Source organism: Caloenas nicobarica, chromosome 1, assembly GCF_036013445.1.
Source record: "Caloenas nicobarica isolate bCalNic1 chromosome 1, bCalNic1.hap1, whole genome shotgun sequence".
NCBI lineage: Eukaryota > Metazoa > Chordata > Aves > Columbiformes > Columbidae > Caloenas > Caloenas nicobarica.
In genome coordinates, this window is record NC_088245.1 from 152,161,789 (window position 1) to 152,179,521 (window position 17,733).

The window sequence follows — 17,733 nt, forward strand, 5'->3', positions numbered from 1 at the left end:
CAAATATGTACCATGACACACAATGCATGTGTGTGTGAGTATATATTATATATAAAACATGTTTGAAGAAAATAAGTGAAAAAAAAATGTATTCAGTTATCCTTTAAACATTCAATGAAATGCCAATACATCATACAGAAAACCAAACAATAAAATGTTATGTTCTTTATTTTAAAAGCAACAGCTTACTGCAGGACAAATTAGATATGGATTTATAGCATGTCAGTGACTCTGCAGTACTACTTGCATGCACATTCTTACCCCAGCAAAACACACACTATTACTCAACACCTGAGTGAAAAAAGGACAAGCTGCCTCGCACAATACATTGGCAGCAGCTGCACCAAAGCTGATCTACTCTAAGTTCACATCCTGGACTGCTCATGAGTGATGTTCATGTCCTCTATCCTATGACATAATTTAGTCTTTTTTTTTTGCCTAATGATTCTTTCTTTCTCTCAAGACATTTGTGGTTAATTTTATCAGTACATGAATAGCTAAAGTCAGCTGCTACTTTGATAATGTAAATTTGAGTTCTTATATAATATTTTGTTGACTTCAGTATACACTGATAAATCTTCCAGGGCAAACTTCTCCCCTGTTATTCAAGGTATATTTTGATTTTAGGGAAAACAGCTTTGATAAAGTCTTAAAAAAAGCAAGCTGTATCACAAGCACTGTCAACAAGATAATACCTGCAAGATAATGCAGAAATAATCTCCATCTTTCTCCAACCACAGATAATCACACTGTCTTATGATGGATGCTTGACTTACACTAAGAATGATAAAATTTGTACTCACTGTGTGCTGTGGTCTAAATATGTTATTACCCTGTCTCCTTCTTCTTCCAAACGTTTACTAACATGGTGAAGATATTCTGGGACCTAGCAAGATAAGACAATGTCAAGTTTAACTACGAAACTATGAAAGACAGATAATCTTGCTCCATAACAATTATTTTAAACTACAAATTTAAAGAGAATACAAATTGGAAACGACTGTTCCACCAGAATGTTGTTATGTACTACATAATTGCTATTTTTATTAATCAATGCTACTTTATATCAGAAATCTTGTAACTGCACTTGACTAAAAGACAAAGAAAAACAGAAATCCGAGAATTTTTCAGAGGAAGTTAATCTTTTTTCAAAACCCTTCTGAACTAAGCTAGACTGGAGCAGATTTTCAGTTGGCGTGAACCATATAGTTATTGCTTCAGTGGCAGTTTCTCCAGTGGAATATCTGTTCCTATGGAGCATTAACATGTTTAGCACATATTACAACACAGGCATGAAACTCAGGCTTCAAATGATCAAAACAGTTATGCATATGTCCACACATGTACATGTATGCACACACACACGTGCATGTACATATGCATGTAAATGCATATAGGTGGATGTACTGTGTACACAGGTATACATATGTACATGTATACACTGTATAAATTAGGGCATTACTACTTTTGTTTTCCCACAGTTTTCTACCAGGCATACAAAAGCAGTAAGACTCTTGGTCTCAAAATCTGTTTCAAAGTGCTTCACCTTAGGTCCCAGTGGAATGTGAGACAATGAGGTGAACTGAGCAGGATTAGACACAAGGATTCACCTCAGTGCAATGTAAACAGGCATTGTCAAAATGTCTGTAGTGTAGTGACTCAGTGTTAAAATAGAATTAATAAAGCTAGTCTTCTGTATTTTCAACCACCACAAAACTCAGCTTTTGATATACATTTTCAGAGATAACCACATGCTCTGCGGTGGGCAGCATGTGAATAATTTTATTTCAAGAGGACAGAAACCAAAAATGTCTTAAGTCTATTTAACTAATAAGGAAAACGAACAAAACAATGAAATAAATACAACAACAGAGTAAAAAATGTAAACAGTTTACTTAGGTATTAAGCACATAGCAGTATTACGCCAGTGGATATTTCACAGCTCTTGGGCAAAAATAATACTGGTAGCACACCTTTAAGCTTTATGAAGAAACGACTTTCTGGTAGTGTGACTTTAGCTACACAAAATGCCACTGGGTTTCCACCCTTAATTATGCATTTCAAACACCACGGCAATCTGGATACTTGACACAGTATTTTGGTCCTCATCAAAATCTGTGAAGGTGTGCTTGCGTACCTGGGCACCAGTGACTTTCGTTGATCATTAATACATCATGGCACTACCAGAAGTTCTCACTAGCAGATAAAACTAGCAGAAAAGCAGTCACCTTCAGCATGTACCTACCTCTCTTTCTTGCATTAATCTTTGGCCCTCTGCAGCATATAAACAATTTGTCTCTTCCAGAAACCTCTGTTCAAAGGATTCCTTGTAAACCTGCTCAAGAAATTAATTTAGTTACTCACATTAAGCTGCCAGTAAGGGTAGCACATTTTGGCTGTCAAGCATAGAGGACAAGTACAATCTCAAGAATACACACAGTTATGAGAAGCATCAGAGTAATGTTAACATCAACACAGAAGTTCTCTGCCCACTGTTTTTAGAAAGACTGAGACCAGAGCTGACTTCCCAGTGCAGCAATAGCGCGTTTCAGTCATCAGTACTCAAATTGTCTAAACTGACAGGCTTCTGTTTAAGGTACACAGACCAACCCCAGCATCCAACATAAGCACAGCAATGACATCCAGTCCACCCGAGCTCAAGATTCCCACTGATATTTCTGTGGAAAAAACCAATAAGATACTTCCAGCTAGTGAAACATTGGCACAAAACAGGTAATTGTCATCAGTAAAATAATAAAATGCTCAGTGGCGCTTCTTCGTATCTGCCAGGCTTATCTCAGTGCCCCAAAAGCAGGAAAAACAAGGTGAACACTCTTCCTCCAGGGAAGGAACAAGGTGATGTGTTAAAAAGGGCACCAAAACCAATCATAGGCATAAACAAATTTCTGAATAACAATTAGCAGTTTAATATAGAAAGGACAACTATATAAAATAGTTAAAACAATCTGGAGAAGGTACATAGAGAATAACATGTAAACAGCAAGACAGCTAGTGAAAAGAAAAAAGAAAGATACTTTGACTGTCATGGAAGAATAGAAGGAAATACTTCTTCCAAAAAAATATAGCAGCTCTGTAAAACTCATTATTGTATTCTGACCAGTTTTATTTTTTTCTTATGGACTTTTAAGAGTTTTCTTTTTTTCCAATGCAAACTTAAAATGTGAAACCTCTGGCTCAACAAGCATTCAGAGCATGATAATTCACTAATTCAGCATCACATGTAGAAATCAAGTCATTGCTCCAGCCTTCTTGTTACACTAGCTACGAGTTCAACAGGATCAAGTACTAGATTTCACTTCTTACCTTCCTTGCCTTCAGGATAACTGGAAAAACAACATAACAGTATATGGAACTATTTTCTGCACAAAACGTGTGTAAAGCTCTGCAATAAGAAAGGGCTATGGAATAGGATTTATGCAAGGAGGAATCAACTTTCAGCAGCTGGTTCTCATTTGCATAATTGCCTAAAAATCAGGAACAAGTAGGAGCTTAATTGTTTTCAAATTAAATATAAGATTTGCTTTATTAATTAATCTTTCTCCAGAAGCTAACTTCTGTTGAAAGAGGGAGAAGCAGAGATCCCGGAGTAAAATTACAGGATTGTAAGCACATCTCTATCTCAATGAAGTGACAGACACTGTAAAAAAACCAGATTAGATTAGTTTCCCTAGTGAAAAAAGAAAACTACACTTCTGAGCCGAATCAGAATGCACAACTAAATCCAGTTTTGTAAGAAGGATTCAATAAAGGGGAATGTTTCTCTTTAGCAGTGTACACTGCTAAAAAAACAATGTTAAAAGGTAAACACCTACAAGAATCTGATCCACTTAGAGAAGGCAAATAACAATGGGGGGGAAAAAAAAGTGGGAAAAAATGCACAAATCACATCCATACCTTCAGGTCATGTGATCTGAAAAATCACTGAGAGAAATTTGCCTTTTCTGTTGAACAGAGTAATTAATTTTTGCTGGTACACTAGAGACAGTTATGGATGAAAGTCAGGAGGGTTAACATTTAAGGCAAAAAAACAGGTAAGCTGCCTGACCAAAAAGGACTATTTAATAGTCTTCTATGCCGTCTTTCTCTTCGAACCCTTTTTAAAACCTTCAGCCAGTGTTGTAACACTGTACACCACCTGGGAACAAAGCAACCTCAACAGTTTGATAGAATGAGAGACAGCTCCTAAGTTTTACTGCACACCCCACAAAGCTGCAGTGTCGACCAGAGAACAACATATGCCGGATACATTTTATATTCTATTTGGTTACTTAGTATCTATGCTAATATAAAGTTCCAATAAGTTACAAATTAACCTTATCTATTTGAAAATGTTGTCAACTTTACATCTCCTTCTCTCCTTGGCACCTCTGCTAAGAAGTTCTCAATGCAATGATGTTTTTGTGATACAGACCTAGGATCTTGACACCAAAAGGCCTTTTTACAGTGACGGAGGTGGTCTTTTTTCATTGCTACATTTAACCAGCACTAGGATTAGAAAACCGGTGATTAAAACAGATGAAATATTACACATTCTAAAAGACTTGGAAACCTATTATTTAAGAGTCTGTAGGCCACTATGTCAGCTAAGAAAAACAGGCAAAGAGGTCTCTTTCACAAAGAATAAAAGACTGTGCATCAAGTAAAGAAAAGGCAACCTTATCAGTCTAATAGCTAGATTCTGAAGCACATTTACTAGAAGAATAAAATTATTTCAGTACAATACACAAATTAGAATAGTCCAAACTCTGTTTCTAAACGAAGGCATTATTCGTGAAGTTTGCTGTACTCACCTGCAGATCAGAGAGCATGCTCAACAAGCTCCGCAGCAAACTTCTGTCCACAGCTTCACCATTCCGTTCTCGTTCGATCAGCAGGAGGATTCCATCAATAGTCTTGTTTTGAACTTGCTTGTCACTAATGACGTGATTTCTAAACAACTCTAGCCCCATATCCCTGTGTGAATATTGAAAATTAATAAATCACACTGTTGATTCTTTCCAAAAATCTGTATGTCAGTTTGAGAAAAATAAATACATATAAAATATATATAGTGTATATATATTATACAGAAAGATACTGTATTAATGGCCTGTATATTCTTTTGGTGCTGTCCACTAAGAAAAGTATAACAAGAAATATAATACCAGGCCACATGCTACCAGATTCATCCACTTCAGCTAAGAACTGTGGCCAGCCTGACTGTATTTCACATAATAGACTATAACATTCTCTGTTTATTGAAAAAACTACTATTATAAAAATAATAAAAGAATCTGAACACAGACCTTAACATAAGGTTCCCTGGATCAGTCAATCGATGTGTAATATATAAGTTTTTTTTAAGCACGAATTCTCTGTATATTTAGGACCTTATGATCACCTGTATCATTTTCTTGTTTCATTCTAAGAGGATGAGGAATGGTGCCTGTATGCCATGAAGAAGCCAATTATTAAACATTGTCTTGGTCAAGGAAAACAGAGGAATCTTAGGTAAAACTTGTTTTCTCCAATGTCCTCACATGCATCAGCAATTCAATAAGGGAAATTTTCCCATCATGATGGAGAAAGACACAAAGTATGAACAGATCCCTTCAACGACACTCAGTAAAAGGAAGCCTAGCACAAGGAGGTGGAGGACAACTACTGCAGAGGTTGGGAAGAAAGACATCCTCAGGACAAACAAAGGGTGGGAGAAGGATGCCAGGTTTCTCAGTCTGCCTGAGGAACTCCTGAGAGCACAGAGGCCAGCCAGGCAGAGAAAAGGCACGCTCTCACTTCAGCACTTTATCTACATCTTTTCTTGCTTTAGATGGAAAACCGATACCAGAAATTCTTGGCAAAGCCTACATTTGTTTGCTCAGATGATATAAAATGCCCCTCAGGAGGGATGTTGAAAAACAGAACGCCAAAGATGTGACTGTGGTGTGCTGAAAGCACAGCAGCATCTGGGGGAACTGGCTTTCATCTCAATGCTCTGAGCCATGGGTCTCAGCTCTCAAGAGGCCAGTGCTGGAAAGGTGATCTGCACCTTGTCAGTATATCTCATTCAAAAAACAACCAGGCAAGAAGTTCAGCAGTGAATTTTGTCAAAACCGGGAGCACCTAAAGTAATACTTGGCTCAGGGTCAAGGTGCAGAGGCATCAGCTTCAAGGAGGTTTCCCATAGAGCCAGCCTCACCTGGCTGGGACAACTACAGCTATATAGATGCCTTGACTTTTAATCATATGTTCACAGACCTTTTTCTTCCTTTACCCTCACTTTAACATGAATATTCCTGGGAAAGGAGGAAATGACACATGCACACACTGACACATGTATTCCCATAAATTAACACAAAATTTCAGATATCTATTACACAGATCAAATATAAAGTGAAAAAATGATTTTCAACCTATAGAAATATAATAGCATGTTCAAACTCTAAAGATTTGAGGAATACTTACATGGATACCTACCATATAGAAGGAAGCATTGAATTCTGAAGTACGTATGTGCGATCCAAAAACAAGAAGATGCTTCTGATCATGATCTGAAAATATATAAAGAAAATGTTTCTCTTTGCCATCATGTGGCATTGAAAATTATAACGTAACTTCTGAAAAACCACATCACATAGACATGCACCTTAACTGCTGATGCATGTATTTTCAACTTTTGTGGTGACTTCTACAGCCAGTGGTATGTAATTTATTGATGTTAATACTATTACTAAGCGGTATTGCCAAGTACCTTCAAGACAGTTTTCAAATTTGTAACCATTAACTAAATAGTTTTATTAGTCTCTTATGAGTTTTAGTGCTACTGAGATACAAAAGCCATTCAAGCATTATGACCAAGACATTCAGCAAACAGCCTGAAATAGCATGCTGCCATGGTTTTTGCTTTTTAAAGAAAGAAGCTCTAAGCAGAGACAGTAATAAGCTGTGCAACAGATCTTTTTGTAATAAAAGCTATCTGCCAAAATTAATGAAAAAAATAGACATACATTAATTCTAACAGGGGAAAGAAGGTATAAATATATATAATTTTTATTTTAAAAGTGGGAGAAGGAGGTGGGTTTTTTAGCTTATTACTTTTTCACATTCAAAATCCATTTTTAACTTGACTCATAAAAGGCTGCCCAGCTTTTCAGTTTAGCATAATTCAGAATGTCAGTAACTAACTCATCCCCAGGCCAGCTACAGAGATTTCTATTCCCAGCTGTCTACCTACTCGTCCCCTAAAAGGTTTCATTGCTTCTGAAGCAATTCTCAAACTGACACTGTTTCTAGCCAAGCATATTCAAGTAAAATAGCAGCGAGGCTGATTCTTTCGTCTTAAATAACTGAAGTGCTAACTCAGCACATGGGTGAGAAAGCCACTTGGCTACACGTTGTTGCTTTGAGGAGAAAAAAAATAAAGAAATTATACTCTCAGAAGTAATTAAAGTGAACAGAGTTCATAGTAAAAGCCTTTTTATAAAAACAGAGGTCTAATTTAATTACATGTTTAAGGCAATAAACTTCAACTCTGCTTCATCAGACTGTTGAATTTGTTTTGAATAGTTTCCATAATGATTTTCATTTTTATTTCAGATAAACATCACATACCTCTGCCCATCCGCCATGGGGGAGGGGAGAGAGGTGCATTTGAGGAATAAAAATAGAAATTCAACCACTTTGCACATCTGTTGCCAAAACTAAGTGACAATGCAATGAAAAGTCATTGTAAAATGCTGGTTTAGAATTATAATGATGCATTCTTAAAAGGCACAATTCACACAGAGTGTCTTTGAGAGACGATTTTTTTCTGTAACATAGTTCATTGTGGAGGTAGAGGACAAGAAGAAGGGCAGAAAGAGAGAGAGTTTCAGTTATTTAATCTGCCTGTTTCTTAGCCCTATAGTCAGGATAATCATCTCTGCTTTGGGGGGAAAAAAATTTTAAAAAAAAAATTTAAAAAGGGAAAAAAATGTCAGAAATTAACCTAGTTCTTAGAACTATCTAAAAGCAAAGATTATGAATTCTCCAATTACTTAAAATTACAAACAGCAAACTATTTCAGCACAGCCTGGTTAGTTTTCCGTTCCACCCATAGAAACAACAATATATTTCTGAGTCATATTCCAACTTCATATGAAACCTATGGAAGTCAGAGTCAACACAGCAGAACATAAGTTTTCTACAACAAATCTGCCTCCAGCAAGCAAAGGGGAAAGTGAAAAGCAATGTCGAAACTTGGAGGAGGAGGTGCACCACAGTCCCAAGTTAAAACCATGACAAACTCCTTTTTGCCAGATTTCACACCTCAAGGATACGTATTCTGAAAAAAACATTCAACTTACCATTTGTCTGCAATGATCTTGCCAGCATTTATTTATCTTCTTTAAAAATAAAAGACTATCCAGAGAATCTGTACAGCGCTTATTAAGGAAAACTCATTTGCCGGTATCTTTTGAGACCAGATTCTGGAGATGATCTTTGCCAGCAAAGCTGCTCCATGGATATTCCGATGTGGCTGGGACTGCCCAGGCCTAAATGGTTAATCGCAGAGCTGCTGCCCAGCAGAGGGGGGCTGGCAGCTCTCCAAAAGGCCTCCCTGTTTTCAAGGAAAAACTCTCACTGCTCTTCAGTAATACCATCTAGCGGCTGTACTGTGTAATTTGATACAGATTTAAACAAGAAATCCCACCAGTGTCAAAAACAACCTTGTCACTAACTGAGGTGAGAGGGATAGAAGGTTTATTTGGTTTGTTTAATGAGTTCATGCTGTGCACAACAGGAGTGACCCTAATCTCCTAAAAGCAGTTACAGTTCTAAATAATCCTCAACAAATCCAAATACCGCTCTTTTAATATACATCTCCAGGTCTTCCTAAGTAAATTATATAGTTTTCCTCATTACCCAACAGATCCGACTGTTGTTTATGAATAACAGAATTCTAACGTATCATATGAGGAAATCCAGACATGGCTTTACCTTCCTTTCCTGCACAGTATCATCTCCAATTCCCTCTGTCCAAATCTGATTTATTTGATCTCATGCCCTTGGGATATAAAGTGGTATACTTGTAAAATATGAAATTCTCAACTCTCCACACCACTTGTTCTGTCAGAGGTGGGGAGAAAGCTGTTTTAAAACATCTCTTTAGAAAAATCATCTGAAGTCTGAAAAGACAGGGACGCAAACATTGGTTGACTATACTGATTTAAAGCAAACGATAAAATTTGGTTCTTAGAGATCAGTTATGTTTAAGAGATTACTGTACTGACTAATGTACTTTTTAGTTAGATGTGATTTTAAATATATCAAAGTAAATGTAATGAAAATTCAGCTGCGATATATAGAAAGTGAATTCACAACACTCATTTGTGTACCAGTGTTTCTTATATGCTATGTACAAGCCAGACTCCTTAGCTAGTACCCAAAACAACAAACCAAAACCATGTTGGGACTTAGCTAGATAATGGGGAAAAAGGATCTTTTTTAATGAGTGTAGGCACTTACCTGGGGAATGCAGCGAACTGAGAAACTGAGAGTCTAAATCCAAAGCACATTTAAGGCATTCACCTGGAAAGAGGGTTCTTTCTGGGTCCCACTCCCTTGCATCTTTATTTTAAGCTATCATTTGCTGCAAATGAAATACATAGAGACCTAGGAAACACTGCTAGCACCCAAAGTACTGTAGTATCTGTTCAGTATGGCACTCTGCAGCATCTGTTTGCAAAGGCACTCTCCAGGAACACGGGGAGAGCCAGGTGGGCATAGACTCTATTTATCCTACTGCCTGAGCAAGTGCTGCCCCACGGCTATTGCACAGAAGGCAATGATCACATAAAGATCGGTTTCAGCATGAAAAGCACAATGGGTTTCAGAAAACGGCTGGCTACACCCAAGTGTCCAGAGAAGATCTACAGGGGCTTCTGCAACCAGTTCAGCCAGAAGAAAACTCCAGCAATGTAACTTGAGAAAACTACGGGGAAATTTGCCATAAAACTTCAGGTTACTGTGCGCCCCAAGACAGCCAAGTGATGATCTGAACTTAAAGTTCCCAAGGCACACATGAGACACCTGAAGGGCTTGCTAAATGCCTCCGTGACATGTCGCGGCTGGCCAGTAGTTACTACTGGTCAAACAGGTGTACTTTATGTTTGAAAATTCTTTTAAAGACAACACTGTTGTTGAAAACTACTGTGGTGATTTTTTTTTTTTTCCCTTTTTTAAACCATTGCTCCAGTAAGCATCTCCACTAGTCCCTCACCATAACAATCCATACCTGGTATCAAATCTGGAAGTGCTACTGAAATTTTCAAGATCGGGTGTAAAATTTGCATTCCTATTAAAATGATAAATAAATTGTTATTAGCATGCTACTTATTTCCACACAAAAAATATTCACCCAGATGACTAAAGTTGTTTATGCCTGATTTGAAAATATGTAAGCGGTCAACAAAGAACATCTTTAACATATTGACAATTACTGGTGTAATTTTTACACAGTGTTGTTTTAAAAAATAACGACTTAAACTAACCATTCTAACCATTTCTGTGCATGGAAGAAGGATATTCTCTAAACTGAAGGATTTGTGCTTTTACATGATCTTCACAGACTTGTCGCAGCTGTTTGTACAGTGTAGCAGAGACTTTGTAAGAACAGAGATTTTCAACAGCCTAAAAAAAAAAAATTACAAATGATATTTAAAAAATTGAAGTTTTTGTGCCTGTGTAATCAAGGCCAACAACAAAGAGGGAAAAAAATTTAGCATTATCTGTCCAAGCTATGCACGAAACCAAAATATCAAAATGAAATTATCAAAATACACAGAAAACTTCAGACTTCTGATTCCTTTCTGATTTTGGTCCCTTCTTATACTGTCAAATTTCATGTACAAACAAGGTCCACCATCACCATCTGGGTCATATTTCATATGTGCTGTTAAACATTACAAGAATTTTCCCCCCATGAATACTGCTCAGCAGGAAAACTCTACTTATAAGTCCATTTTGTGTATCCTCCAGCACATGCACAGACACACCTTCTGGGGGGGGGAACACAATCATACCAAATATTTTCCTTTCTTAATAACTTTAAGGTAGACATTTCAACCACTCTCTCTAAATGGTAAATTAATACAGCTGTCTTGTGGTTTAACCTCAACCGGCAAATAGGACCACACAGCTGCTCATTCACTGCCCACCCCCACACTCCAAAGTGGGATGTGGGAAAGAATTGTAAAGGAAAAAAAAAATCACAGCTTGAGATAAGAACAGTTTAATAGGACAACAAAGCAAGAAAATATAAGAATAACAATAATAATAAATAATAGAATATATAAAACAAGTGATGCACAATGCAATTGCTTACCACCTGTGACCCAATAGCCCATTCATTCCCAAGCAGAGGTATCTGTCCCCCCAGCCAACTCCAATTTATATACTGAGTGTGATGTGATATGGTAAGGAACACCCCTTTGGCCAGCCTGGGTTGGCTGTCCTGGCTTTGCTCCTTCCCAGCTTCTTGTGCACCTGGCAGAGTGTTGGAAGCTGAAAAAGTCCTTGACTGCCCAGCAACAACCAAACCATCAGTGTATTTATTATCAACATTCTTCTCATATTAAATCCAAAACACAGCACTATACCAACTACTAGAAAGAAAACTAACCCTATCCCAGCCATAACCAGGACAAGCTGTTTTCCTGTCATTTTATTAACTTATTTATTTCTAAATATTTCCACTGATCCACCACACATTTGTGCTAAGGTACATAAACTGGGGGGGGGGGGGTGGAATAAGGAAAAACAAAAGAACCCACACTAAAAGTTACATAAAGACTTGACCTGATGTATTGGGACCTCATGGGTTGACTATTTATCCATAGCTGACTAAGAAGGAAAATAAATAAATATCAAAGAATGCACATTCTTCTGGTCACTACATTAATGTAAATTGAGTTGCTACACAGCTGACCCAGACTACACTGAGACAGCTCTGGACATCTCTAGCATACTGCTGTTCAGCTATTCAGTAATCACGTTGTCTTACAGTCACATTTTTTCCTCACAAGAAGCTCAATGAGAATGCCAAAGAGAAAACGTAGCCTTGCTTGATACCATTGCCTATATTTAGACTTTTTTCCAGGCACACTTTATTTTAACTTGCGTGCTGTATTTCAATAAATTATTTTATTAATAGACCATAGCATCTGAAATGAATCACAATGAAGACAGCCAAATGTTCTGTGAGAACTGTAAAGTTTACAGTAAGTATTTTTGGCAATTCAGTGCTTCATACAAAATTATCCAAAGAAGTTGGACACAATTTTCAGAACTAAAAATCCAGCTGTCTCTTCCTTTAACTTCACCTCAACTGCCTTTACACTGAGGTGATTACTGCAGAGAACACTGCCAAAGATTTAAAGCACTATTTCACCTGGGCAACTGAAACTGAACCAAGAACCTTTTCCTTTGCTCAGGGGGTTTGCAGTCTCACATTCTGTTGATGAATTTTCTGATAGTATCAATGAACTTGGACAAGGTTTCAGTACTTTCCCAGTTCTTGGCCTTTACTCAGTTTTTCCCAAACGTTAGCTTTTTTTGGTCTTATTTCTTTGTAATATGAAATGTTACAGTGCTTAATGCCAGCATGTAACTCTTTGTCAAAGCATTAGTAAATGTTCTTCACTCTGTTTCAGCTGAAGACCACCCAAACACATGGGCAAGTCCATGGACTGAGAGAGAGGCGAGGGGGAAAGCGGGGCTGCTTCCCCGGGCAACCATGCTGGCTTAAGGGGTATTTCAAACTGCAGTCCACATCACCTCAGTGCAGCTTCTATTACCTGTTTCTGCTTTTTTTTTTTTTTTTTTTTTTAATTGGGGGGATGGGGCATGAAATCCAGTCATTTCCTTCTTCACCTTTTTTTTTTTTTTCATTCAGAGTTTTTGCTGCCTCTCTGAAGAAACTTGATTTGACTTTTATTCATCTTACACACAATTAGTCTGGAAAAAAGCTACAGTACTTATCACATCTACAAGGATATGAGAAAGACAACACTTTTAGACTCTTCGCCTACACAAATCTAGTAAAAGTACTGTTTCAAATCAACCTTTTAATAGTTTGTTTTGACCAGAGCCTTCTGTTTTAACATTTAGCATGCAAATTATTGCTACTTCTTGTATTATTTCCTGTATAGGTTCTAACATCTTGAAGAGTTTGTCTTACAAAACATAAAGTGAATCTTGAATCTGCTTCCAGAGATCTCCCCATGGGGTAATTTGAACCTATCTGATGCCATTTTATTTAAATGCATATCAGCTATGGCTTCCTTAATTTTGATACAATATTGAAGAAAGAAAACAAACAAAACTATCACACAGTGCCTGTGTTGTGGTTTTCATCTGGTCTTAAAACAAGTAGGTAAAATGACATGTGCAAAAAATGGTATTCACGCATAATCATTTTGCAGGTAGTGTTATGTTTCCTAAGACATAGCCCTTCCTATCCATCCAAATAAAAGCCTGGTCAGGACTCCCATCATTCTTTTTTTCCCTTCACTACTACACCGTCCTACTCAATGTCCTCCAGAAGGGCAGTGCTGCCCCATTTCAGGTTATTTAGGACCTCGCTGCAAAGGGAATTTTCTTTTTCCATTATTTTTATCATTCACTCTTCACTTGGCAATTTTTTGCACTGCCCCACTTTCTCTATTCCATCAAGTATAAGCTACTTCTATCAAAAATCTATGCAATCTACCACCAATTCCAGCCATCATTTCTATTTTAGTCACAAAAAATTGGCTGCCACCCTCCCATTGCTCACTGACTACATCTCTGCCAAGCACCTTCATGCCTGATCCCACACTGCCTCTAATGCCTGGAAAGGAGTATCCTTTGGGCTTCCCACAAAGCCTTGTTGTTGTTCCTCAGTTTTTCCTCAGCCACCATGCCAAATAAAATAAATAAATCAGAAATCTCCAAGGCAGACTGGTACACCAGCCCACTCACCACACTGAACTCCAGTGGACCTCTCACTTCCTCCCACAATGTCACATATAGACGAAGAAAAAAAAGAAAAAAAAAGCCCTGATAAAAAGAACTGATGCACAGAGTGACATTTTCCCTTGTGGATGACTTGGTGCTCACCAACAGGCAGTTATAATGATCTGTAAGTACAGATCCGGTTTCCAATGGATGCTGAACTTCATCTTTTATTCCTTTGGCAGGAGAGTAGGTACCTATCCATGCATTGGCATTCTGACCGCCACCACCCACTGGGCAGAAATCTTGCTGATTTGCACCACTGCCTTACAGATTATTGGGCTGGCCTTGCAGTTTTTACAAATAAGCAGGCAAACAGAAAAAAACCCCAAGAACTATACAGTTCTCCCTTCAGAGTTTATCTGAACTCTCTCTCCTCTTCTGCCAAAACTCAAGTCTGTACCCTGGCAATTTCATACCCATATTACTATAATCTCATTTCTGAACCTCTGAAAACAAGTTCAGTAACGCTGAAAGCATCTGTGTTGGGTTTTGTTTTGTTTTTAGCCAGGCATGAAAAAGCATGATTTTTCAAATGCTGAGTTTAAAACCATAAAATGTATTACATAATTCAAACTCTGCAAACCTGCAAGTATTAATAAATGAACATATCACAGTCACTTTACCTATTTAAAAGGAATAAATTATATTAAGTCAATATGCATTTACATAATCAGCCATTTTAGACCCATACATTATATACCCTAACTAATTTTAGAGACAAGTATAGTCAGGTCTCAAGTTCATCCTGTTTTTCTTGAGCATGGACCCAATATGGACTGCTGGCTTTCTCCTCTCTCACAGTCTGCACTTCGCGGATGACATCAAACCCACCTCAACTAAACATTTAGAATAATTTAGGTGAACATAATAATGTCTTAAGTCCTGATCTAGCAATGAGATCCACATATGCAGATCAAACACCTGCACCCACAGAAAACTCAGAACTTAAGCTATGTAGCACAATTTAGTGCATCAGTAGTTTTTATAACATGATCACTGTAAAAAATTACTTCAGTTAAATATCTCAAAGCACACACATTTAAAATAACATAAAACTAAACCATATATAAATAGAGAAAGTAGAAAGTAAGAAACAGTTTATGAGTTATTTCTCTCTTTTACCCTCCCTAGCCCCTGCTCCAGTAGTCCAGATGTTCCAGAAATACTTTTTCACCATTTTAATAAAAAGGTAAGATCCTAATTGTTACGAAAATGCAACCACAGGTAAACTGAAAGTTTGTTGCCCGCTCAACCAAGATTCTTTTTTTAATTCCCCAAATGGTACTGATGCTGAAGTCTAATTGCTATTATCTAATAACAACAAATATTCCAACATAATTATTCACAAGAGACCAAAGCACGTACGAAAGATAAATCATCATAAAATATGTATCTGCATAACTCAGTGAGAGTAACATCCTCTCTTTGTCATCTTGGGTAGGCACCGTATTGAAGAGATTGAGACTTAAATCTCAACCCTGCTCAGGCACAGCTTTTCATGCCTCCCAACATGAACTGCTTTTTCCATGGGCCCTGATCCTGGTAACTCTCCAAGGAACTGCTATATAAAACTGCAAACTAACTAGAAACAAGGCATGGAGCAAACAGTTCAGAAAATATAACCAGCTTTTAATAAATCAAAATGCATTATGGTAAATATGTATATGTGGAAGTCCCAAAGTAATTAATTTTCCTCTGTTAAAATGAAAAAGTCCTACACGCCTTACCTGGTAGAGTTCTTCAAGGTTGTACTTAATAGAAATGCTACTCTGTATCGCTCCCACCGCTTCATGAAGTTTTTGCCAGGTGTCCTGAGTATAATTATCTGGTAATTTGGGTCTTTCTGTGAAGGAAGACACAGGTACTCGAAAACGGGAGTCCGTACCAACCCTTCTCACCCTGCTTCATTAAGTTCTGCCAAGCCATGTCGTGCTTCATCTTTAAGTTGTGCACAAGGAGGGGGTTACCGACCCCTCCCAAGGCGACGAAGCCTTTGCGCGGTGCGTCTGACCCCGCACACGCTGGGGCGCCCGGGGCCGGAGCGCGGACCCTGCCCGGCCCGGGCAGCGCCGGCCCCGCCGCCCCGCCGCCGGCCTCGGGGCCGCTCCAGCCGCCGGGCTGTGGCGGTTTTTTTACCGCCGTGTTACTTGTAGCAAGGCAGCCCTCGCCTTCCTTTAATTAGTTTTGACACCGAGGTGGCTTTCTGCCCGCTTCCTACGGAGCGCAAATCGTCGCTGCGCTGCTCCTCCCGCTGCTCCCCACGCACGGAGCCCCACGCGTGTCCCCGTAAGCCCTTAAAGCGGGATGGTGACGGCAGCGGGGAGGGTTATCAGCCCGGCGGCAGCCTCCCCTCGCCCAGATAAGGCGGCGGGGCGGGTGACGGCGGCGGGGCCCCCCTGCCGCCGGCCCGGCCCCGGCGCTGGCTGCCTACCGCGGGGAAGGGGCGGGGAGCGGCCGGGCCGGCGGTAAACAAAGGTCGGGAGAGGGCCGGGCGGCGGGGCAGGGCAGGGCGCACCTGCTGGGGCCGAGGGCCCGGCCCGCCCCGCACCCACCTCTGAAGTTCTTGATCACGAGTTTCTTGGAGGAGGCGGCCGCGCCTCCCCCTCCTCCACCTCCTCCTCCGGCGCGGGTGGCGGCGGCCAACGAGGCGGGCTTGGTGAGCCCGTTGGTGTGTCCCACCAAGGCCGACAAGTGCGGCTTCTTCTGGGGCTCGTCCGCCATCTCCGCCCCGGGCGCCGTGTCCGGCCGGGGCAAGGCGCTGGGCTGGGCTGGGGCCGGCTGGTCCCCGCCTCCGCTCCCCTCCTCCTCCTCCTCCGCCACCCAGCAGCCCTCCCCTACCGCGCCGGCTTCCCGGCCCTGCCAGCGGGCGGCTGCCAAGTGCCGCTGGGCCGGGAGTCACCGGCAGCCGCCCGCCTGCGCCCTCCCCGGGGCGCCCCGGCGGCCGGCTCGCCGTCCGCGCCGCCCAGCCCGGGTGCGGATCTGGGTCTGTGCCCGGCTCCAGGCCGCCCCCGGCGCTCGGGGCCCCGCTCACAAGATGGCTTCCCGCGGCCGGGGCAGACCCGGCGGGGCCGAGCTGGCGGCGACAGCGGCTCCCGCCATCGCCTCGCACCCCGCCGTTGCCCTGCTTCGCCCGGCTCTATTTGCTGGTAACCCGCGCCCGGAGGCGGCCGCGTCTCCCACCCTGAGCTGGGCTTCTCGCACGGGAGAAGCACCAGCGCCGAGCGGCCGTCCGCGTCCCGGCCACCGCAACCTCCAGCCCAGCCGGGGCAGGCCCGGGCCTGGCGCTTGCCAGCCTGCCGGGGCACCGAGCGAGCTCGTTTCACAGGCTCACGTTGGCGCTTTTAAGAACGACGGTTTCAAGAGTTAAACGCTCGGTTTAAACTTTATGCGCACAAGCCGACACAGACTCCGCCGCGCTCCCGGCGTGCGCCGCCGCAGCCGGCAAGGAGGGGAAGCGGGCGAGCAACCCGTGCGCTCCTCCAGGGAACAAGCACAAAGCTCCTGTTAACCGGGGCCCGGGAAGCGACACCGGGTTGCTATCAGCCGGCACACGGTATCGCAGGGCCTGGGGGTCCCGGAATCACCGCCCACCCCATGCCCGAAGTAAAGAAACAAGAAAAACAGAAGCGTAGCACACCGGCCCCGCTGCACCAGCAACAGCAGCTGCACCCACTGCCCGCAAAACGGAGAAGGCTG

The 17,733-nt window shown here is 41.0% G+C and overlaps 1 protein-coding gene across 1 annotated transcript in view; it reads right to left on the reverse strand.

The window, feature by feature from the left end:
* The window catches only part of CUL4A (cullin 4A), a 37,814-nt gene extending 20,998 nt beyond the window's left edge, over positions 1–16,816 (reverse strand). The window contains exons 1-8 of the mRNA XM_065641828.1: positions 16,590–16,816; positions 15,765–15,880; positions 10,567–10,671; positions 8,346–8,414; positions 6,478–6,551; positions 4,812–4,974; positions 2,246–2,335; positions 804–886 (exon numbers count right to left, since the gene is read on the reverse strand). Of these exons, the coding sequence (XP_065497900.1) occupies positions 804–886; positions 2,246–2,335; positions 4,812–4,974; positions 6,478–6,551; positions 8,346–8,414; positions 10,567–10,671; positions 15,765–15,880; positions 16,590–16,758 (869 nt within the window). The 5' untranslated portion in view covers positions 16,759–16,816. The remainder of the gene's footprint in view (positions 1–803; positions 887–2,245; positions 2,336–4,811; positions 4,975–6,477; positions 6,552–8,345; positions 8,415–10,566; positions 10,672–15,764; positions 15,881–16,589) is intronic.
* Positions 16,817–17,733: the final 917 nt, after the last annotated feature.